This window comes from Balaenoptera ricei, chromosome 3, assembly GCF_028023285.1.
Source record: "Balaenoptera ricei isolate mBalRic1 chromosome 3, mBalRic1.hap2, whole genome shotgun sequence".
Taxonomy (NCBI): Eukaryota; Metazoa; Chordata; class Mammalia; order Artiodactyla; family Balaenopteridae; genus Balaenoptera; species Balaenoptera ricei.
The window spans coordinates 4,867,286-4,892,264 of NC_082641.1; the positions used below are offsets into that span (position 1 = coordinate 4,867,286).

At 48.0% G+C, this 24,979-nt stretch overlaps 1 protein-coding gene across 1 annotated transcript in view; it reads left to right on the forward strand.

Annotated features, from left to right (window-relative positions):
- The first annotated feature begins 646 nt into the window (after nt 1–646).
- Nucleotides 647–24,979, forward strand: part of UBE2QL1 (ubiquitin conjugating enzyme E2 Q family like 1) — a 45,317-nt gene continuing 20,984 nt past the window's right edge. Inside the window, exon 1 of the mRNA XM_059916078.1 lies at nt 647–1,881. Coding sequence (XP_059772061.1) covers nt 1,084–1,881 — 798 coding nt within the window. The 5' untranslated portion in view covers nt 647–1,083. The remainder of the gene's footprint in view (nt 1,882–24,979) is intronic.

Below are 24,979 nucleotides of genomic sequence, written 5' to 3' on the forward strand. Positions count from 1 at the left end.
GTTCTTTAGGGGGTTGCGGAGAGCACGTTTCCCGCATCCTCCTCCCCAGGCCCTGATTCGTCGATCAGTCCTTAGGAGAGCACTGGCTCCGCAGACCCCGCTCCAGGATTGCGGTGTGGACGCCAGGCTCCACCTGGTACTCACGGGAATCAATAAACAGCTTGCTTTCCATCCTTCTCCGACGCCCCCTCCCCTCCAACTAGGTTAAGTGAGGTCGGAGGCTCGGGCCGGGGGCCGCCGAGCCTGGATCCGGGCAGAAGGACCCGGAGCCTCTGAGACCCTCATCAGCGCGCGCACACACATGCCCCTTCTCGCCCTGCTCCCCACCCTCGCTCCGCTCCGGCCGGCCGGTCGGCTCCGCGCGCCGCTACCCCGCAGCCCGGCGCGCGCCGATGTCTCCCCCCAGCGGCCGTGCGCGTGTCGCCGCGGGAGCCGGGCGGCTGGCGGGCGGCGGGGGAGCGGCGCGGCGCAGGCAGTCCCGCGGCTCCGCCCCGCGCCCCCCTCCCCGGCCGGCAGGACCGCCCCCTCCGCGCCGCGCTCGGCTCAGACTGAGCAGCCGCCTTTGCAATGTCAGCAGCCGCGGCGGCGGCGGCGGCGGTCGGGGCCCCGCGGTAGCGGCCAGCGCAGCACGGCCCGGCGGGCGCGCACGGCGCGAACCCGCGGCCGCCTCGCTGCCTTCGGGGCGCTGCGGACGGCTCGGCGCGCCCCGAGGCGGCGCTCGGACTCGAAGCCAGCCCGGCTGCGGCCGGTCACAAAGGACCGCGGACACCAGGCTCTGGGGGGCTGCGCGCAGGGACCGGCCGGGGGACGGCCCGCCGCGGCGCGTCCCCTCCACGCTTCCCCTCCCCGGGCGGCTGGAGCCCGAGCCAGAGCGGGCCCCGTCATATGACGGCGGCGACCCAGCGGCCGGCGAGCGCGCGTGCTGCCCACTCGGCTGCGCCACGGCCGCCGGCGCCAGGGGTGGCTCGCGCCGCGCCCCGCTGAGTGGTCGCCGGTCGCCGCCGCCCCGCGACCCCCGCGCCCCGGCTCTCGGGCTCCGGGGGCAGGAGCCGAGGGGAGCCCCGCGCCGGCGCCGAGCCTAAAATGGCCACGCTGCTCCGCAAAATCGGGCTCATCCGCCTGCACAACCGGGACACCGAGGACCCCAAGCATCACCACAACCACCGCGGCGGCGGCGGCGGCCAGCAGAGCGCGTCGCTGCGCGGCAAGGGCGGCGCCAAGAGCGGCGGCCACAAGCCGCAGCAGCAGCAGCATCCCGCCGGGGGCGCGGGCGACGCCAGCCCCGGGCCCGGCAAGGGCAAGGGCAAGCGCGCGGCGGAGCTGGCCCAGCGCGACAAGCCGCCGCAGCCGGCGGCGGGGGCGGCGGGGGCGGCGAGCGGCGGGGGCCCCCGGGAGCGCGCGGCGGGCGCCAGGGCGGGGCCGGGCCCGGCGGCGGCGGCGGCGGCGGCGGCGGCGGCGGCGGCGGGCGGCAGCCTGGTGCCCGCGGCGCGCCAGCAGCACTGCACGCAGGTGCGCAGCCGGCGGCTCATGAAGGAGCTGCAGGACATCGCGCGCCTCAGCGACCGCTTCATCTCCGTGGAGCTGGTGGACGAGAGCCTCTTCGACTGGAACGTGAAGCTGCACCAGGTGGACAAGGACTCGGTGCTGTGGCAGGACATGAAGGAGACCAACACCGAGTTCATCCTGCTCAACCTCACCTTCCCCGACAACTTCCCCTTCTCGCCGCCCTTCATGCGGGTGCTCAGCCCGCGCCTGGAGAACGGCTACGTGCTGGACGGCGGCGCCATCTGCATGGAGCTGCTCACGCCGCGCGGCTGGTCCAGCGCCTACACCGTGGAGGCCGTCATGCGCCAGTTCGCCGCCAGCCTGGTCAAGGGCCAGGTAAGCGGGGAGGAGGCCGGGGGCGCGCGGGGCTGTATCTCTGCCCCTGCCTGCCGAGGGGAGACGTTCCCGGGCGCCTCCGCTCCTCTTTCCTGAGCGTTCTCTTCTTTCCCTACTTTTCCATCCCGTCTCTGCGGGTCTCCCGCTTGTTCCCGGTCGGTCCCCATCTCTCTAGAATTCGCTCTCTCCCTCTCCGCACACCCACTCTTTTCTCCTCTGTTCCTTCTCCCCTTTGGCTCTGCCCCTCTACCCTCTGCCCTTGTCTCCTAACCCGCTGTCCCCGTGCGCTCCTCCCTTTCCCCCATCTCCCTCTCTCCCTTTCCTCCTCCTCCGCCCCCGCCCCAGGCTTCCGCTCTCTCCTGCCCCCCCTCCCGTTTCCCCCCTTCTCCTTTTCCTTGGCTTCTCCCCACCTCCTGACCCCATAATCTCCCTGAGGGTGGAACTTCACGTGGACTTAGGAATCTGAGTATCCAGCCCAGTTTATTGCCCCCTTCCCCACCACACACACAAAGTTCCCCCCCAACAACAACTCAGGGGTACTCTGCAGGTGGGGGGCTCTGCAGAGGGCCTGCTGCCTGCTGGTGAACCTGCCCCCCTGCTCTGCTCCCTCCTGACCAGCATCTAGCGCAAAGGTGAGAATTTTGCTCTTGAGAAATTTCACTGGAGAGGCAGAGGTGTGGTGTGAGTGTGACAAGGCCAGATGCCCTCAAGGAAATGCATGGTACCTGACTCTTTCCAGGACCATCACCTCCTGGATAGTTGTTCAAGGTCTTGGTCTCTCTCAGACCTGTTTCTTCCTTCGGGTTCCCCCTGACCCGGGGGGTTAAATCCATTATCAGAACTAAAGATTTTTAACTAAATACTGAAATCAGGGGCAGGCTTGGTGCCTGAATCTTCTCACCTATTGCACCAGACGGCAGCTTTACCAAAAGAAACCCCAGAGAACTTGAGAGCAGAGAATGAATGAATCTTCTGAAATTTGTTCCCCCGCCAGCTGCAGGCAGAGGCATGATGGTGTTATCTTCCCACATTATATGCTCCTGATCACGTTCAAGTTGGTTGATGTTTTCCCAAATCGCTATTGAACATTACTTAATACAATTATAATTTTATATGGGTGTCTTTTAGATTTATGAAGAATCCCTGTTTTGTTTAGGAGACCCAGAATGACCTTGATTTGATCTTTCTACAGCTAGCATTTCAGAAGCCATCAGTCCCCTGTCACCTGCCTCTGTCCCTTTCATGGCAGGATCTTTCACACTAATCAAATAATGCTTGTTCTGCCAATTTCACTAGAGGTGGAGCCCCTGGGATTCCAAGCAAATCGCATTGTGACTCCAGTGGAGAAAGGCACTTAATTCTTGACTGAGGGCTGTTGTTACCAAGGACTATCTTGCTAGTCCATCTTTTCTGGTGTTTAGCTTCCGCTTATTTCTCGCGTTCAAAATAGGAGGGACCTGGCGGCTCTAGAAAGGTGAGGTTTAATGCTTTAACATCAGAAATTCACTCTGAAGCCTGTGGTTCAACGCTGGCTCTGATGGGAAGAGGCTGTGATTTGATACAAGCCACGGGGGTGGGAGAGGGTCCCGGTTTATGTTATTATCAGGATTTATACAAGTGATGGGGAAAAATATTTTGCAGAAATGCTTCTGTTATTTTTTCTGAAAGCACTGCTAATCAGAACTCTCTGGAACACTCTCTCACCTTCTTTCATTCTTCACAGAGATGACTTTGGGGATGAGGGGCAGAGGAATATCATTTTGCCTTATAATCACAGAATCATAGCATTTAGATTTGGAAGAGATCCTAGAGGTCACCTCAACCACAGCCTGCATTTTGAAAGATGTAGGAAAGTAAAGATTTCAAATGAGAAATAAGGACTTTTTTTTTTTTAGAAGAGATATATCTTAGTAAGTTAAATGTTTTCCACGTTCACATTAATGCTGTGAATGATAATTCTCTTGGTGCCCCTGCATTTCTATTAAATTAGGCAGGTCCTTGTGTATACATTTCTTTTCTTTGTAATCCAAATTGAGAGTCTTCATACAGTCAGCAAGTCAGAGACCTTATTGTTGAAAGTAATTATCAATATTTTTTTTATTAATTTCAAAATCTTACTTAGATGAACTCAGGGCCCTCCACCTAGCATATTGTGTTATATCACCTATTCTAAAGTCTAGTTATGAAATATCTGAAAGGAAGGTGAGCACTCAGCAATTTATAAAAATACCAATTCAGTTTCTTTGCACTTTTCATGCTGACTTCAACATCCAAAAGAGAGTCGTGTAGGAGATACACAAACAACTCGAAACGCAGTGTAAGAACGGGAGAAATGAATGTTCAGCAGTGTTTCACGATTCTGTGCAGGAAAGGGTCCTAATAGTGTCTCAGGGCCCTCAGCGTTATGGTGCCCTTCCTGCTTTTGTAAATTTCCTACCTACAGGTTGTTCATTGCACTTACTGTAGTTACCGAATTATTTCCGTAGTTAAAGGTAGTTAAAGGACTTTGGGAAAGCAATCAAAATACCTGATTATGTATTCAGAGAGAACCAAGAGTGCTACCAAACCAATAATTACTTTAAAAGGCAGAACCGTTCCATTCTAGTTGCATTCCTCCATCTGTTGACGCTTTCGTTTTTCTTAAGCAATGAGATTAGAAAAGGCTCGTTTTCCTCTTTCATCAACTACTAAGCTTAACTTTCTGAATTGGGGATATCCTAAGTTGATTTTGTTTCTCTGCCTTTAGAGAAATCATAAAATACTTTTAAGGGTTTCATTGGTAATATTAAGAAAAGATCTGCTTAACCATTTTGTGTATAGTATTAATGTTGGCGTTTATCTCACGGTGTGACAGATTCAGTCATTTCACGAGACCTATACCTGACTCTTGGGGCCCATGTTATCAAAATCTCTCGTGTGCTACCTTATGGATTGTGGTGGTTTTAAATTAACTTAAAAATTTCTTGTATGATATATTCTTTGTAGAGATAATGACATACATACCTTGCCTATTTGTTTATTACCGAATCCTCTTTTGACTACAAAGAGACATTTTAGGTAACTCTTGGTTCCTGCAATTAAATGAAAAATCCCCGTACCTGGGAGGGTCCTGCCCAGGCCGGGCCTCGGCGTTCACTGGCGTGTGTACCAGGTCTCGCACCTGGGATGATAGATGATGCGACAGAGACCCTCTCCTTGCAGCTGTGTGAGCAGAAGATGCCCAAAAGTGGCTTGAGGGCGCACTAACCCAGGGTTCTACTTTCACATCAGTTCGCCTCCTGAGTGTCCCCTTTTTAATTAGTTAGACATCGCCAGGGACAGGGAACCAGATGACACTTGGAAGACGGTTCCTTACTCCTCCTCTGTCCCCTCAGTGCCAGCCATGCGCCTCAACCCGGCATGAGGACGATGTGGCAATAACAGCAGCGGCATTTACTGTTTGCTCCATGCCAAGCTCTGGGCCAGCGAGGCACTTAGGGTGTGAACCTTACCTGGTTCTACTGTTTCAGTGGTCACCGTACAGGTGAGGAAACCTCAGCTCCACACGGTCAGGTGAGATTAATGCAGCCTCGTGTTCTAACACTAGCAATGAGTGCGAGGCTTTGAATACCAGTGCACATTAGTAAAAGTCAGCGACGGCAGAGTCACGCCCGGGCCACCTGAGCCCCTGGCCGTCTTCAGCCAGTGGTTGGCGGTGACCGGTGTGATCATCATTTGTGTCCACAGAGCACAGGTACACAGTCAGCTGTCAGCAGAAGAATGAAAACAACAGGACTAAAACACCTTCAGGTCTTAGTGTTTGAATTAAAAATTGCTAAGCGATTCCAGAACAGTTATGTTTCCTGACAGCACTAGTTTCTGGAATTTTTGAGCACAGAACACTGGCGGATGTTGCCACGTGTCAGTGTGTGATGAAGAAGTAACAGGCTCTGCAGATCAGCTCTGTTTGATGATAAAGTGCATCTCTGAGGTCGACTTTAGGGCTTAAAGCGTTCTGCGCCATGGGTGTCACTGAGAATCTTGCACACGGGTGCACACACACACACACACACACACACACACACAGAGCCTGTCTTCAGAACCTCTTCCAAAGTACTAGGCCTGGAAATAGCTTTTTCCTTATGGCTACACAATCTCCAGGTCTTATCAGAAAAAAGTAATGAAGATAAACAGCCCTGTGGGTTCCTAAAGTTTATTGGCTTCTGAACTATTATAATTCACACAACATTTTTGAAAGCCCTGTGTGAGTGTGCTAGGGCTGCTGTCACAGAGTCCCACAGACTGGGGGGCTTCAACAACAGACATTTACCTCTCACAGGTCCGGAGGCCAGAAGTCTGAGCTCAAGGTGAGAGCAGGGTTGGGTCCTTCCGAGGGTGTGCAGAAGGATGAGCTCCAGGCCTCTGTCCTTGGCTTGCAGACGGCCGTCTTCTCCCTGTGTCCTCACCTGGTCTTCCCTCTGTGCCTGTCTGTGTCCTAATCTCCCCTTCTGGTGAGGACACCAGTCGTATTGGATCAGAGCTCCATCCTCATGACCTCAGTTTAACATGATCACCTCTGTAAAGACCCTGTCTCCAAATACAGTCACCTTCTGAGGTGCTTGGGAGTAGGACTCCAACGTATCAATTTTGAGGGATCACAGTGTAGCCTATAACAAGCCCAAACAGGAATTTCTTAACCAGTTCAACCTCTCATTTCTCTCGAGGCTATTGCTGGTTTGCAGAGTAACATAAATGATGTCCATCCGTGTGAACACAGGACCACACTGACGAGACCCCAGGAGGGCCTACTTGGAATAGAGAGATGGTGGCCGCTTTAAAGGGAAGCTGGGAGAACCTAGCGTGTGAACAGTGACAGCCAGGGGGTGGGTCCTGCCATGTGACTCACCGAGGAGAGTGGATTTGTGGAGGAGTCTTATGAGTCACCGTGTCGTTGTGTCCTGTGCCCGTGTGTAGGTGACTCGTTGTGTCCTGTGCCTGTGTGTAGGTGACGGAGGTCATTACCACCCAGGATGAGTCTGCAGCTTGAGGTCTCCATGTGCTCGACTGTTCGGAGAAAAAAATAGCTTGTTCTGGTATCAAGTAGGACGGGCAGGAGGACGCAGACAGGACTCTGCATCCTAAAAATAGTCCCACGCCAACTTGGCAAAAGCTCCCACACGCCCGCTCCCTGGCGACTCTGCTCATCCCATGGCTGACGGTGCAGTTAATAATAGTAGTGGCTTACTTTACCCAGAGTTGTAAACCTTTGAGAATGTAAACTTGCAAAAAGAGGATGCAAATGCATTTCTGTTTACTTTTCTGATTTATAGTAAAGGGTGTGAGAGGATTGTTTTCCTTTTTAGGGGTCAGGAGAGTTTGGGGAGGTTGTTTGTTTGTTTAATGGAAAGTGCCAACATGAACACTAAGTGGAAGTTTGTTTTAACCCAGAATCCTGCCCTTTCTCATCCTCACGAACAGGTGTGTATGAGTCCAGGTTTAGAAGGAAGGCAGCCTCAGTGGAACCACTCTGGGGACAGCTAAGGAACCAGCCAAATGGCTTTCATGGTTTTTGTTTTAAGCAGCCACTAGTAGTGGGTTCTTTGAGCCACATTTCAAATCTCCTGAATCCTAGATTTTTGCTGTGTTGATAGGGTCGTGGGGAGATGGGGCGGAGGATGGGGAGGGGGTAACTCCTTTCCTCTCTGCCGGTGGTCCTCAGCCCCAGGTTAATTAGATGCTTCGGGGAACCTTTAAATTATTCCAGTGCCAGGCCCTTATCCTCAAAGATTCGTACTTCTTGAGGCTAAGATGAGGCCCTGGTAGAGGCCTGTTGGAAAATCTCCTACGTTGATTCTAGCAGACAAACCAGGGTTGGAAAAACCACCCTGGACCAGAATTACTCATCACGTCTACCATTTTCGGTACATCCTCCCACCAACAGCCAGAAGAGGGAGCTTCAGGTGATGGTGGGTGTAATGAACCCCTTACCTTCCCCCCTCCCACCTTGGTTGCACTCACTGTCCTGTGTCCACCCCGACTAGCCCTCTGGAAGCCCTACTTTTGTAGAGGAGGTCATCATACAACCCGGTCCTTCCTCCCTGGACCAAGAGGGAGTGTAAACCCTGAAAAAGGAAATGTGCTCAAGAGAGTTCCTCACCCCCGGATCGGACACAGTTGTGAGGACTTAGGGGCACGGACCACCCAGAACTGTGGATAATTAGCTAGTTCACACAGCACAAGTACTGAGTGTCCACTCTGTATCGGGCACACACTGGGCACACGTTGGTGAATCAGATTCACGGAAGGTGCCAGCCACGGAGAACTGACTGTCTAGTGGGGATAAAGTGAAACCCACTCACATTTGTCTGTGATGTGGCAGGCAGCTCCGCAGTTGTCGCTTGCTTAGTATTTGGGTGAGTGCCCGTTCACTGGTGCGAGCGGACTGGACACCAGGCAGTGGCCTGCCTGTGTGCCAGGGACTTGAGAGAGGTGGGGTCCTGGGGTCAGCAGGGTCTTCAAAACTTCTGGGTGACGTTCCCAGAAGGAATGCTCATTGCAGGAATGCTCGTTGTTACGTGATTGTAACACTGAGGGTTAGCCTGTTTTTCTGAACATAGTTTCACTGCTAATAAATGGGAGGATCTGGCATTTCCCAGAACAGACAAAGAAGTCATTGTAATGGCAGAAATATTTCCAATAACATCTACGCTTTCCTACCCAAGGAGTCAGCAACCTAAGATAAGGTTTAATTGTTTTTTTTTTTAATTTATTAATTTATTTATTTATTTATTTTTGGCTGTGTTGGGTCTTCGTTTCTGTGCAAGGGCTTTCTCTAGTTGCGGCGAGCGGGGGCCACTCTTCATCGCGGTGCGCGGGCCTCTCACTATCGCGGCCTCTCTTGTTGCGGAGCACAGGCTCCAGACGCGCAGGCTCAGTAATTGTGGCTCACGGGCCCAGTTGCTCCGCGGGATGTGGGATCTTCCCAGACCAGGGCTCGAACCCGTGTCCCCTGCATTGGCAGGCAGATTCTCAACCACTGCGCCGCCAGGGAAGCCCAGGTTTAATTGTTTAATTCCCCATCATCACACGCTTCATTCCTTCTTTCCCTCCTTCATTCAGGACCCGTTTGCTGAGGGTCTACCATGACTTGGGCACTGAAGACACATGGTCTTCAGCATTCCCGTGGCGACCTTTCCCCCTTTTGTGTGTCACCCCTGGTCCTCCTCCTGGTCCTTTCCGCTAAGGGCAGGAGGAAGCAAGCCGAGCGGGAGGACCAAGGCCCCCAGATCGTGAACCTCTAGGGAGGAAGCAGAATTGGGACCAACCAGGTGGCAAAGGCTCGGGAGAGGAGGGCGGGGTGGGAGCAGGGCGCCGGGGGGAGTGGCCGGAAGGTGCCCTTCCCCACCCGGCAGGCCTAGGTGTGGTCACGGAGCAGGACTAACCGGGCCTCCTCGTTCACGTTCCCAAGCCTGGCTTTTCCTCTCCTCCCTGTCCTCCTGCCTCCTTAGAGGCTTGTCATCCCCTGCTTGGATCCCTGTGATGCCCCCGTCCAACCTCTCTGTCCCTTTCCATCCTCCCTGCTGCCACCTTCCTGGGTCCTCTAGATGCACACCTGGCTTTCTCACACCCTTGGTTATGACGGTGACGGAGTACATCCGAGCGCCCAGTCGCTGCCCAGCCTGGCTGTGGCGCTTCCACCTTCCACAGCCCCCAGGAAGCCCTTCTCCCGCCAGCCCCTCCAGCCAGGGCACACCAGCAGGCCTCCACGTTTGCTGAGGTCACAGGCCCGCCCCCATCGGGGAAGCACCCCGTCATGCATCAGTCGGGCCCTGCCATCCCTCAGAACCCTGCCGAGCCGCCTTAAGTCCTGCAGAAGGCCCCGCGATCACTCCTCCGGTGGGGGCAGTGGCTCCCTCCTCTAAACACCTCTGCGTTGTCTGGAAGCTGTTCGTTTCACGCTCATCCTGCTAGACTGCATTTACCTGTTTATGGCTCTGGTTCCCCTTCCCCTCGCCCAATGCCCAGTACATTGTATGTGCTGAATAAATGTGTCCGCTGTGCAACTTGCTCAACTGCACACACACCCCATCCCCTCCTCTTGTCCCTATTTGGAATACGGTAAGATTGTGAACTTACCAGGTGCTTACCGTGGGCCAGCTGCTGTGCAAAACACTTTAGTGGGTCATGTGATTAAATGCTTTCAGCAGCCTATGGGGTGAGTGCTGTTGTTATTCCCATTTTACAGAGGAGGAAACCAAGGCTCGCTTAGCCTGGGGAAGGCAGAGCCCTGCCAATCTGCGGGTTAGGGTCTCCGGGAAGCCCCTTCCTCCAGTGAATGCCTGAAACTGACACAGATGAGCTAGCTGCCCACAGGGGCCACTGTGATCCCTCCCCTCACAGAACGGCTTGTTTTTCTTTTGATCACCTTTATAATGTATCCTATGAAGGATCATCATCTTAGAGAGCTCATGAAAGACAAAGTTTCTCTGACTATAGGATCAACCAGTAAAATTACATAAAGCTTAAAGGAGGTTGGTTTAATTCATAACTAAAACTAATCTAATAAAAAGTGACTTTGAATTCTGCTGGATTGAATTACAGTGATTTTTGTTTTAGTAATTTTATTTAAAAGAGGATCCCGGCATCTGCCTTTTCATAGACAAGAGAGATGGACGCCTCTTGGTCATTCTCGCAGATCCGAGAAGAACCAGAGGCCCCTTCCTGCCACCTCTGACCCCAAAGGCCACCCTCAGCATCTGGGGACATCTGAAGACCCCTCCTCAGAATAATGCTTTTAAACGCACAAAATAAAATTCATAGGCTTTCAAAGGAAAACAGTCATACTTAGAAATAGTTATTGCTATTTTTAAAAAGTGATGAACTAAAATATGAAATTAAAAAGCATGTCTTTAACACATTTAATATCAAGGTCTAGTTACTGCCCTAACTGGACATAGGAAGGAGAACTGATGACATTTCAAGTTGTCTACAACAACTGTCATATGATTTTTTAAATGTCTGGGGTTTCTGTTGGTGACAAAATCAAGGCAATGCTAAATCTCTGCTTTGTTACTTCCAATCACAGTTAAATGAAGTGCTGGACTACAGTTAGAGTTAATGAAAATAAAGACATTTTTTTTCCATCCAAGTTTGTGTTCCCTGGGGACGCATGGCCCCAAGAACCCCAAGGTGGTACGTAGCTCTAAGTGTTGACAGCTGTCTTGGGAAAGAACTTAAAGTTTATCATGCAGCTCATGGCCAGAACCTCTGGGAACGAGGTTTAGGAGCCCAACATACAGCTCAGTCCTACCGTGATCTTGTTGGGTGGGGTTAGGATAAAGCCATGGACCTCGAGCAGGGTCAGGGCTCCAGTACCACGCCTCCTCCCAAGCCTGCTTCCCTGCTGGGCAGGTAGCCGCCTCCCTGAGCCTCAGGTGCCTCATCTGAAGATGAGGAGCATAAACCCACTTCACGGATGTGTCGTGATGCTCAAAGGAAATGATGTGTGCAGGTGCATTGCATAGAGGAGATGATCAATAGGTGTTCCTTCTTTTTCTAAAAGTAGAATTGTATTGAAATAAATGCATAAGAAAAGTACGACCAAAGACCCAGAATTGGGTTTACGTTCAACATTCATTACATGAAGCGTTCTGCTTTCGTAACTATTAGTATTTCAGAGCAATACTGACATCCAGTTGGCTCAAAATTTTTTTATACTTGACCAGAATTTTATAAATATTCACAAAAATCACAGGGTAGCCTCCTCTTCACCCTCTCAGAACTGCCACCTCTCCTTGTGGACTCTTGTCATCACCTCTGTTGACTCTCCATCGTCAAGTCATTTTGCACCATCAGGTGTCAATTTCAGATAATAACCGCGATCATGTTATTGACCAAGCACAGATTTGAGAGCTGTTTTGTCACCTGTACAGCCTTGGTCTCTAAGAATCCTATTTGTTAGCAGTATCTTTAAATTAGCTTAATTTTTTGCTGCTGCCAAGTTAGAAAATTACATAGAAGAATATAATTATTTCAAACATTTACCTTTATCACCTCTCAACACACACATTGATACTGTTCCATATTGTTGAGATTCTTTCTGTTTTACAGAACACAGTGGCCACTTGAAAACTTTTGAGCTACCATTCTGTTTCAAGATGAAAAGCCGGTTCAGAAATCAAACGTAAAATTTTTTTCAAATGCTGTGGATTCCATCAGTTATCACAGGTCACACAGAATGAACACAAATTGCCTCAGTACAACTGAAAGAGAATTTCACTGAGTCAGTGATCCTTTGCCTGACTGATAACCTTTAGGAAAGTCTTTTTTCTGTAATGAAATTCAAGAGAAATCTAGTTGAAATGTTTGACCTACATACATATATATGATATTATGACAATTGGAGGCTAATCAACAAAGAACACCAATCTTCTCTTATTGCTTAGCAGTTAAGGCCCTGAGCATCTAGGGTAAGGCTTCCCGCATTTGGTAAGAAAGTGACTAGATGTCTTCAGGGTTCTTTCCAACTCTTAAGACTTAGATGAATGGAGCCAGCATTCTCACAAGGAGCGGGAACAGTATACAGTTCATTGGTCCTCCAGGATTTTTATGCTGTTTTTGTGGTACGCTCACTGATTTCCCCACAGTTTAGCAATATTGAAGTCTGGAATTCCACCTCTGAGATCACTAGAGACATGAGGCATCCTCCTGTCCCCCGGGGTTCTCAGCCCGCAGTGTGTATCATTCTGAGAAGCGGTGTTATCTTCCTCGTGGAAGTGCAGTCTGTAACAATATCTAAATCAGTGCGTGGGCCTGGGTGGTGTTGCCATAACTACCACGTTAGCTTGGTAAAGTTTTCAGCGTCATAGTCAGCAAATAGAAACGTTCTACCCAGCACTGCTCAGATTGTTTTCTTCACATTTATGTATGTCTCTTTTTCCCACCTGTAAACTAATTATTTGGCTGTCATCAAATCTTTTGATTGAGATCATTTCAGTCGCCCTACCCTAAGAAAAACATCCAAGGCCCTCAGTCTGCAGCTTGGCCCTGACCATGTACCACTTAGAGTCTCAGAGGCTGGCTGGTCGCCCCATTCAGATAAGGATGCGCCCAGCAGCTGTTTGTCCACACCTGATCGGATTGCCTCTGGGGCCAGGATGCTGCACAAGAACAGGTGACCCTTGTTTAACCCTTTCAGGCCATTTGAAGAAAGGATAGATGGTCTCACGCCATCTCTGTGGCCAGAAGACCCCCGGAGACTTCAGAACTGGGTCTTGGTCAGTGCCCAACCCAGAAAGACACCCATGGCCCAGAACTCTAAACCCAGATGTGGGAGGAGATGTATGAAGGATGCAGCCAGTGGCAGGACGTAAGAGGCATGGGTGTGTATGGAGGAAGGAGTGAGGGTGCTGCCAGCAGGTGCTGAATGGGGGTCTGTGATTGAGGTGGGCAAAACAGACCCCCGTCCTGGAGCAATACTTGCATCCACTGTTGCTGCTTACAAAGCACTTTACTTGTGTGGTTTCCTGGAGGTCCGAGACAAGGGGGAGTCCAGCTGGGGAGCAGGGCAGGCTGGCAGCCCGGAGGGTACAGCAAGTGCCTGTTTTCTTGAGCTCCCAAGGGCAACGTGATTGAACCAGACCATTATTCCTCAAGTAGGAACTAGGGGCTTAGTGAGAATTTCCAAGGGGCATCTTCTCTCCCTATTGTCTCATTCTGTAGCATCATTAAGTAGAAGTTGTTAAATATTCAAGTCTGAAGGACCACTAACTAGAAAGAAGACAGTCCACCCTGAAGGGCTGGGCAGAATGAGCTTGTTACAGAACTCGGGGAGGTAAAAGAATGCCCTTGCTAGTGTGCGTTCAGGACAGAACGAGCCTCGTCCAAAATTCCTGGGGACAGTCCCCAGAGAGTCAAAGAAAACTTACATACTGTGCCATTAAATTAAGTTGCCCCAAAAGGCTGAGGGAAATGTTAAGATTTCTGCTGCAAGGAAATGCTTCTGACATGTCTGCCTTCGAAACTTATAGTGAATTTTGTAATTTGTTTGGTCTTTAGAACAATGCAGTGATACTAACAAGTCTTATAAGTCAAGCATAGTTTGAGTGAGTGATAAAAAGAAGGGAGAGTTTTTCATAAGTAATCTTACCTTTCAGACATATGAGTGTCTAAATCATCCATTTATTTGCTACTTAGTATTTTCCTTTCCTTTTCATGTTATTTTCTTTACATAATTACAGTGAATATTGGTGCATTGTACCCAATCTTCATTTTCTTCATTTCTTGCCAGTCTCATTTATCCCACTACTTTCTGCTACTCTTCGAAGTCAGTAAGTCACAGTATTTACAGATCGGTAACATTTTAGAAAATTTTAGAATGTTCTAGAAGGGTTTACTCTGAGGTTGAGTGAGTGAACCCTTTAAAATGTATTTCTTGCAAACCTTGAGCATGTACCATGTGTTAAATTTATAATACAGTGATTCCAGTAATTTTTTTACTTAAACAATAAGACTTTTACTATTGCACAAACCAGAGCCATGTGCAGCAGACAGTCTGGAGAAAGAATACGGGTTTAGTAGTGACTGGAAGGGAAAAGAAAGCCATCAATGAGGAGGAAGGTAGTGTTTCCTCCGTGCTGGGCCTTGGGTGGGGTGCCCCTCCATTTCTCTGCACTGGTGTAGACTGCAAAATTGTAGGCCTGCAGTGTGGCCATTACCTGCTCCCACACTGCCCGGGCCTCAAGCCATGGTCAGGCCATAGAGACCAGGTGCCAGGCCTTGATCCAAAGATCTCCCCAAACCCAGTTAGGCTTAGCATTTGTGCTATGATTTTATACTGAATTTTTGTTCCAGAATATGCTAAGGTTTTTTTTTTTTTTTAAACGAATTTGTGGAATCTTGGGATTAAGCAGAGCTAGGGAAACACATAAACCCAGATTTCAGTGATGCTTACTGAGCTGTGATAACATTGGCATTTCCTTGCCATGCAAAGCAAATTCTGTCCCCAGTATAGCATGGTTTAAAATCCTGTGTTAGGAACACCGAAGCTACAAGAGATTTGAAATCCTGCACCACACAAAATTCCAAAGTCAAGGTGGTGAGTTGTCTCATCAGTGAAAAAGAAATGGGAAATAGCCCCGGTCAGTTCCAGGAGAACTGTTTAGCACACAGATTCTCTGTTTGTTTGTTCATTTGTAAGGTTCTGAAGTCCTTTATCAGAAGTAGCTGATTTCACTCTCTCATGTGTGAGGGCCCTTGTCCACTTCTGGCTGCTTTTCTCAGCTACAGCTGGACTGGCCTGGTTATGTGGAGGTCAGAGAGAAAACAAACTCCTACCAGCCCTCCCTGGGGCTCAGAGGGTCTGGGGTCTGGGAAGGCCGACTTTGCAGGCCTCACTGCTGGGCTGCACAGCCCTGCCCCGAGTGCACACACAAGCCTCCGGTCACAGCCGGTGGGATGCTAGCACCTCCCCGGGAGGAGCATCTCCCCACAGGGGGAGCAACTCCCCATGGGGGCAGCAGTTCCCTGTAGATGGTGCACCTCTCCTGGGGCGGGGGGGAGAGCAATTTGGTGGGGTGTGTGGGATCCAAGGGGACTAGCCCAGCCCTGGACCCTAGTAGGCAGTCCACAGCTGTTGTAGAATGAAGTTGAGTTGATGACCTTCAGGTACCGCAAGGCCATGAATCATCAAAGAAAGATTAAGAGTGATGAGTGCACTGTAATTGCAGTGTTGGGAAAATGGACATTTTTAGCAAAAGACACTCAGTCAAGATGGTGTTTTCTGGTTGATGCTAAGTACCAAAATAATTTTACCCTCTGCACTGTGTCCATCCCAAGTGATTTAATTTTTTTGTTTTTCTCTAAACACTGAACTGATTGATCCTGGTGTCTTAGTAAGTGAGAATTCATTTTATGGGGTGTTGTTTTTGATCATGTGCCCTTGAAATGTCATCATTCTATTTACCAGAAAAGACAACAGGTGAACACTGGATGGAGGCTGGTACTTAGGGTCCAAGAGATAGTGGATGAGGGATCATGCCCGCTGCCCTCAGATGATCAGTCCACACGTAGGGTTCCGTGATTATTTTGTCAAGTAATTTTAATATGAAAGAGCTTCCCTGTAACCATCTCTTTTGTTTCTCTGTGGTCTTATCCTGATTGGAGGTTTCCGTGTTGCCATGTAAATTCATTCTCTCCTCTCTCCCTTCCTGTCTCCCTCCTTCCGTTCAGCTTACCGGAGCCTGCAATGGCCTATATTATTATTGGAGGGCTCACACCTAGTCAGGGTGGCTCAACAACAGACATTTATTTCTCACAGCCCTGGAGGCTGGAAGTCTAAGATCAAGGTGTCGGCAGGGTGGGTTTCCTCTGAGGCCTCTCTCCTTGGTGTGTGGATGGCCGTTTCTTCCATGTGTCCTCATGTGTTCATCCCTCTGTGTGTGTCTGTGTCCTAATCTCCTCTTCTTACAAGGACACCAGTCAGACTGGATCAGGGCCCCCTCTACTGACCTCATTTTACCTTAATTACCTCTGTATAGACCCTGTCTCCAAACAGTCACATTCTGAGGGGTTAGGGCTTCAACATACAAATATTGGGGGGCACAATGAAACCCATAACAGATTCTTCCTTTCAAAGCGTGTGAGTTTTAGCCATTTGTTTTCCTCTCCTGACATTGATCTCCGATTTCCCATCTTCCCGTCATTGTCCCGGGATCTGGCTACCTCCAGGCCCCTTGACTGAGTCACCAGACATTTCTCATCTAAGCAGCCCCTTTCCCTCCTGCCGCATCCACACGTTCCTCCCCATCAATGTTAGGTTTCCCACGTTTCTTTGTTTTTCCTGGCATTTTCAGAATCTTTCTTTTCTACTTTTCCCCAAAGACGGCAATTGCCTTTGCTTTTTCACGCTTTCCTTTTCTTCTCCACCTGAAGGATTTCTTCTGGCTTTGTTTGCTGTGGGCTTCTCCCCCTACTTTTATTAAAGCCAGTGATCAGGGGCCCCCCGTCTTCTCCGGCGCCCTCCCCCAGCTCCCCCTTTATTCCTGCATGCCTTGTGATTTTTGCTCCACTTTCCATGTCACAGCTCCTATAAATCTCCCCACTCCTGCCCCCACGCTGCTCCTCCCGTTTGTCCACGGTTGACCGGAGTGTTCTTTTCTCTCCGTTCTTTGCAGCCGTCACTGTCTCCAGTATCCCCGTGCACACTGGACCAGCCGCGCATCCTTTCGCCTCTCTCTGGTTCAGTGTTTCCTCTCCTCTGCTTCACCGGGGTTCTGTGCCTTCTCCTCCCCCCAGTCATCGCAGCCCTGGGGGCAGGTGGCTGAGAAAAGGGATGCTCTGCTCTGTGCATTTTCCTGGGGGCCTGCAGACAAAAAGAGGACTCTGGGCAAAGCCACGTTGCAGAGGGGATGGTGTCAGGCAGGCAGTGTAGACATGCCGGGTGGACCAAAAGGGAGAGATGCTGTTTGGTTGACGATTATTTCAAACAATGGCTTGGGATTCAGTGATCCTGGAAGGCTGCACTAATGGACCAGTTGAGGTCAAAATTATAGTGAATGTGCTTTAATCCAATTGATTTTTATGCTGATACACCCAAGCTGATGCATTTTTCTAATCAAAAGTGATTTTTATCATTTTAGATGTCTTTAGATGTAGGATGCTTTCTGAAAGCCTCATTTCCATTCTTAAGGTAATTTTATTCATTCAATTTAGTTATGTAAGAAAACAATTCTTCACGGGTAAATTTATTGATTATGTCTGAAACAAGCACTTAAGAGTTTGAGGGATACTCAGATCGCAAGGTTTATAAGGGAGAACAGTTTTATTCTGCCATTTGCACTGTGCATGCATTCTTGTTTTATTGAAAAGTAGAGGAATTCATTAAAATATCCCACAGTATCTCCACCAGCCTGAGAACAGGCTAGGACAGCCCTTCATGATGATTCCCGGAAGAGGCGAACGTGATTTATACACACAGCCATCCTCGTCTCCTTCCAGCGTCCTTGAACTCCTCTTGTTCAGCTCCAGTCCACCTAAACGATCCCTCCTATCTCTCTGGTCCTCTTGGAACCTGGAATTCTGTAGAGCAAGACATGCTTGGTTTTATCACAAGCCTTGACAGAGGACAGTAACACTGTTTGAGCCCTTCCTGCATCTCTTCAATCACAATTTTGTTATTTCTGTGGGTCCAGACGAAATGCTTTGCAGATGACACTCAGCATCTTTGCCACGATTGATTGCCAAGGCCAACTGACCCCAGATGTTACTTGAGTGGAGGGATTTTTCCATAAACTTCACAAATATCAGAGTCTAACAAAATATCATAAGACTGAGCCCTTAATACATATAATCCAAGGTTTCTTATAAAATAAAAATGCATGTTTAAAGTATTAAGGTAATTTTCTTATTCAAACAGCATACACTTAGAGGTTTACATTTTAATTTCAGGATGATATCGCTGACTTTCACAGGATCATAATTAAAATGATCTGTGGGGTTTTTTTCTTCCACTAAATGCATTTAACCACAAAAAAGCCAGTTAAATGAGAAATAACAAATGGGTTTTCTCTGTTGCTGCTGACTTTGATCTTCCCCCATGATGATAATGATTTATTAGAGAAGTAGATGGCTCTAATTCGGTTCAACTTAACAACAGTTATTGAGTTGGAATCAAATGCCCTTCTGCGATGAAAGTGAGACCAGGAGATGTTTTATTTTTTTACCTTTATTTTATTTTATTTTTAGTTGAATTTATTGAAGTATAGTTGATTTACAGTGCTGTGTTAGTTTCTGCTGTACAGCAAAGTGATTCAGTTCTATATATGTATATATATACATATATATGTGTATATATATGTATATATATTCTTTTTTATATTCTTTTCCATTATGGTTTATCATAGGATATTGAATACAGTTCCCTGTGCTCTACAGTAAGACCCTGTTGTTTATCCATCCTATATATAATAGTTTGCATCTGCTAATCCCAAACTCCCACTCTATCCCTCCCCCACCCCCCTCCCCTTTGGCAACCACAAGTCTGTTCTCTATGTCTGAGAGTCTGTTTCTGTTTTGTACATAAGTTTATTTGTGTCGTATTTTAGATCCCACATATGAATGATATCATATGCTATTTGTCTTCCTCTGTCTGACTTACTTCACTTAGTATGATCATCTCTAGGTTCATCCATGTTGCTGCAAATGGCATTATTGCATTATTTTCAATGGCTGAGTAATATTCCATTGTGTATATACCACATCTTCTTTATCCATTCATTTGTCAATGAACACTTAGGTTGCTTCCATATCTTGGCTATTATAAATAGTGCTTCCATAAACATAGGGGTGCATGTATCTTTTCAAATTAGAATTTTCATCTTTTCCAGATAGATGCCCAGGAGTGGGATTGCCAGGTCATATGGTAGCTCTATTTCTAGTTTTTTTGAGGAAGCTCCATACTGTCCTCCATAGTGGCTGCACCAATTTGCATTCCCACCAACAGTGTAGGAGGGTTCCTTTCTCCAGGAGACATTTTATGATAGAGACTCAGGTAAGAGCCCGCATTGGTCCATGGCCATCACAGGCCAGCAACGCCAAGGGGAGCCGAGGTGCAGGTGTGTTTCTGTGCAGCAGCGCTGAGTCCAGAGACTCGAAGGTCCTTAGAAGGAAGCACGTGGTGTAATGCCTTTGTCCCCTAAATGCAAGATGGTCCCTCAGAAGACTGTCCTTCCCAGAGGGCAGTCCGGGAATGGCCTGTGTCCACTCAAGGCAGGGATTGTGATGAGATGGTTATCAGATGCTATTACAGCTTTATCATCATCATCATCATTAATTTTTTCAATTCCTACCATGACTGTCAGGGGCGCCGGATTTCCTGAAGGGGCCACGAAATGCATAGATTTTGTGGTAATGTACAAAATGTTAATGTTGTATGTTATTCTGTTTAATGTGTAAAAGTCTTAAGTTTTTTCTGATTATAGAAAGTAGTACATGCTTATTGTACAAAATTCATGCAGTACCAGAAAGTACAAAATAGAGAATGAAGAGATCCGGAATTCCACCTGCCAGAAATAATAATTTTTCACACACACACCCCACACACACAATTACACCAGTGTAACAACTTAAACAGTAATGGAATTATGCTCTGCGTGATGGTCTGAAGTTTGCACATCTTTTCTCGCCAGTGCACTGTGGATGTCTGAATATTAGGTCAGCTGATCTAGATCGAGGTCACTCTAAAAGGCCACGGAGGACTTCCCTGGTGGCGCAGTGGTTAAGAATCCACCTGCCAATGCAGGGGACACGGGTTCGATACCTGGTCCGGGAAGATCCTACATGCCACGGAGCAACTAAGCCCGTGCACCACAACTACTGAGCCTGCACTCTAGAGCCCATGAGCCACAACTACTGAGCCAACGTGCCACAACTACTGAAGCCCGAGTGCCTAGACCCCGTGCTCCACAACAAGAGACGCCACCGCAGTGAGAAACCCATGCACCGCAACAAAGAGTAGCCCCCGCTCGCTGCAACTAGAGAAAGCCCACACACAGCAACAAAGACCCAATGCAACCCAAAATAAATAACTTTATAATAAATAAATAAATAAAAGGCCACCGAGCACCCTGGGTGTGGAGTCGTGCATTCCTGGTCCGTCCTCTGGGCAGTCTTCCTTCTTATCTTTCCTGTACATCACAGTCACTCACTTGCGCTTCTGCTACCATGAAAGACACTCCCAGAAGTGGGTCACTGGATCACAGGGTGTGGACCCTCACATACTGATGGGAGAATGTTGTCAAATTGCCTGTCATCAAGGTTATGCCAGGTTACATCCCATCAACAGCATGAACTAGAAGTCTCCCCACACCCCGGTAACTATTATTCCAATCGTGCTTCCTAATCTCATTGACAAAACAGATCTTTTATTTTCTTAAACTCTACACTTAACTGCCTCCCTATTTATTTATTTATTTATTTAATCTGTGTATTTGTGTTTTTTTAATTGGAATATAGTTGATTTACAATGTTGTGTTAGTTTCAGGTGTACAACACAGTGGTTCAGTTATATATATATATATATATATATATATATATATATATATATATTTTCTTTTTCAGATTCTTTTCCCTTCTGGGTTCTTACAAAATACTGAGTATGGTTCCCTGTGCTATACAGTAGGTATATAGAAGTGTATATGTTAATCCCAAACCCCTAATTTAGCCCTCCCCGCCTTTCCCCTTTGGTAACCATAAGTTTGTTTTCTATGTCTGTGGGTCTATTTCTGTTTTGTAAATAAGTTCATTTGTATTTTTTTTTTTAGATTCCACATGTAAGTGATGTCATATGATATTTCTCTGTCTGGCTTACTTCACTTAGTATGATAATCTCTACGTCCATCCATGTTTCTGCAAAAACAGATCTTATTTTTAAACTTATGTATTTCTTATTTTATTGAGGTATAGCATCTGTATTCGTTTGCTAGGGCCACAATAACAAAATACCACAGACTGGGTGACTTAGACAACAGACATTTATTTTCCCACAGTTCTGGAGGCTGGAAGTCCAAGATCAAGGTGTGGGCAGGGTTGGCTTCTTCTGAGGCCTCTCTCCTGGGTTTGTAGATGTGTTTCCTCCGTGTCCTCACATGGTCGTCCCTCTGTGTGTGTCTGTGTCCTAATCTCCTCTTCTCATAAGCACACCAGACCTATAGGATTAGGGCTCGCTCTAGTGACCTCATTAACCTTAATTACCACTGCAAAGGCCCTATCTCCAAGTAGAGTCACTTAGAGATTAGGGCCTAGATCAGCTGAGGAATCTGAGGGCCTGATGGGGCGAGGACCTGCTTCCAAGATCACTCACATGGTGTTGGCAGCGTCCAGGGGCCTGGTGTCTGCTGGCTGGGGCCTCCCCTGTTCCCTGCACCTGGGCTTCTCTCTGGGGCAGCTGGCTTCCCTCAGAGGGAACTGGTGAGAGAACGAGAGAGAGCCCAAAACACAGAGGCGTCATCTCAGAAGGGGCACCCCATCTGTTCTACCATAGTCTGTTCATTAGAAGCAAGTGACAGGTCCTACCCACACTCAAATCACAGGGGCATGAACACCAGGAAGGGGATCATTGGGCCCAACTTAGAAGCTGCCCATCACAGGATGGGCAGTACTTGCTGGTTTTGTCAATATGGCATTTTTTGATTATATTTTCTAAACATTTATTATTAATATATAGGAAAACTATCAAATTTTCATATACACATAATGTACTTACATAGATATGTATCAATTTACACCTCATTTTTACTGTGACTTTTTCTTTTTGCCTCAGGTGCAGAGAGAATTAGGTTAATCATGACCCACCAGTCTTTCTCTCTCTCATCTTTTACTGAAGAAATGATTGCTAATTTTGAAGTAGTTTCATTCATCCATCTTTTCACGGCAAGAACTGTTAAGACCCATTTCCTCACCCTATATCACAAGATACACCCCTATATGATCTTCCATTGGCTTTATAACTTTACCTTTTGCATTTTAGGTGTAATCCGTTTGCTTTGTGTGCCATCAGGTAGGAGCCCAGCTTCTTCATGTACTGAAGAACCACCTGGCCGTCTTCCACTGTCTTACTTTTTTGCCATTTTTATCGTGTACAAGTCCCATACAGATGGCATTCTCTTCCGTTCCACTCATCTATCTCCCTGCTCCTGCACGAATATTATTCTTAGAAATACGGCCTCCTAGTCTGTCTAACATCGGGTAGGACAAGACCTCCTCTTTGCTCTTCTCAGCTCTTTGTGGATCATTCATGCTCCATGTGAATTGTTTTCAATTGTTTGTCAAGAATTTTATCATAGTAGTGAGCTCTCATTTCTGCAAGAGAGCGTCACACATCACACATCAGTACCACACAATGAACGTGTATTTCCTGCACACAGTCTGATGTGGGCTGGCGCCCCTCTCCATCTTGTAGCATCTCCATCTGGAGCACGTGAAGCAGATTCACAGATGCCCAGCAATGGAGGCTGAGGATGGGTGAGCCCAGCAGCTCTTACTGCCCACACTCAGAACGGATATGCCCACTTCTCACCGCCCACTGGCCAGAACTAGCCACACGGCCACAATCTGATGCCAGGGAGGTGGGAATGTAGGAGAAGCATGTGGCTGTTTCTGGAGAACCAGTGCTCTCTACCACATCAAGTTCCTCAAAAATAGCCATGTCTCAGACTCACCAAGTTGTACATGTTTAAATACGTACAACTCTTTGCATGTCAATCATACCTCAAAGTGGTTGAAAAAAATTGCTAAGCCGTTAGGATTTTCTGCGTAGGCAATTGTATCATCTACAAATAATGAGGTCAACAGAATCCCATGGCACAGAAAACCTCTTAATACCATGAGAGGCAGCAAACAAAGCCAGAACGAAACGACTATTTTTGCCGCTTCAAATATCAAGATTGAATAAGCTTGGGCTTCCCTGGTGGTGCAGTGGTTGAGAGTCTGCCTGCCAATGCAGGGGACACGGGTTTGAGCCCTGGCCCGGGAAGATCCCACATGCTGTGGAGCAACGAAACCCGTGCACCACAACTACTGAGCCTGTGCTCTAGAGCCCGCGACCCACAACTACTGAGACTGAGAGCCACAACTACTGAAGCCTGCACGCCTAGAGCCTGTGCTCCGCAACAAGAGAAGCCACCACAATGAGAAGCCTGTGCACCACAAAGAAGAGAAGCGCACACGCAGCAACCAAGACCCAATGCAATCAGAAAAAAAAAAAAAAAGATTGAATAAGCTTGATTTTTGTATATTTGAATCTCAACACAAGCCAATGTAAATATTACATAACAAAGCCAGGAAGTTTTGAAAAATTGCCCTTGTACCATTTAAAATATCACTGCAAAATATACCTGGGATTAACTTTCCTATTACTGGGAAAAGGGCAGTTTTGCTGATTTACTCCTTCACTCCCTTTGACGTGTGATTAGTGCCTCCAAAATAAACCCTCCCCCAAATTATTGACTGTAAACATGTCAACCCATTTTATGAGGTACTTTCAGTAAAAGTGAAAGATTTTACTTTGAAATTTGTCTTCTGAAAATGTCGACTTTGTTAAAGATTCCTATTGGAAAACTCTGATCAGAACTGGCGCGCTGGTTGGTTTTGAGTCTGCAGGGCTAATATGGATGTTGGTCTGCGCTCACAGTATCTGGCTGGTACCATCCACCACCACAATCTGTGACTCCATGGAGATCACCCATCCAGCATGGAACGCTAGTTCTTAGGCTGTTACTAACAACTAGTGCAAGCAGGGAACAGTATGGTAGGAACGGGGTATACTGAGGTCAGATAAGGTTGGGATATCCTGGCTTACTCAGAGCCATTAAAACTTCTTAGAGCCAATAACATGGTGATATTTCTTGTGAAAGTTCAGATGCGGTTCTACGATGCAAAATTTGGCATCGTGGGTTTCAAGTCTAATTCCAGCAATAGTTGCTGAGGCACACTGCCGTTTACTACCTCTGCTGCCACAAAGAAGTGATTTGCCCCTTCATTCTCCACTGGATCATTTGCCAGAGGACGAGTGTTTCCACCTCCCAGGTGAGGATTAGATGAGCCAGTGTGTGAAATACCGCATGGGACAGGTTTGGGGAAATGGCAACCTGTGTACTACCTTTTCTTTGGAATTCTGGCTGGGACGTAAAGGAGCCTTCAGATCAGTGCTGATAATCCTGTAAGATTCCTCATTCCCTCCTCAGGGAGTGTGCCGGTGCACACGCTGGGTGCCGGTTATGTAGTTGTGTGATGCTTTCATTGAGGCGTTGGGTACCCAAAACAGTGAGTAGAGATGCCATAGCCTCACATGTTCATCCTGACACATAATGAGAAGTGGTTTTGTTCACCTCCAGCCTGTGCCCTGTGTTCACAGGCGTATGAAAACAGGTGACTGTGGGAATAAAATACATAATCATAGCTGAGCTGAATTTGCCTTAGAGACTAAATCCATACGTTATATCCATGGTAAAAATTAAGTATCCAAAATTGAAATATAATTCCCTTAACTTACAGTAGGCTAGCAACTGACAGCCAGCATGGCTTTCTCATTCTTCCCACAAATGTTACCGAACCAAACTTGGGT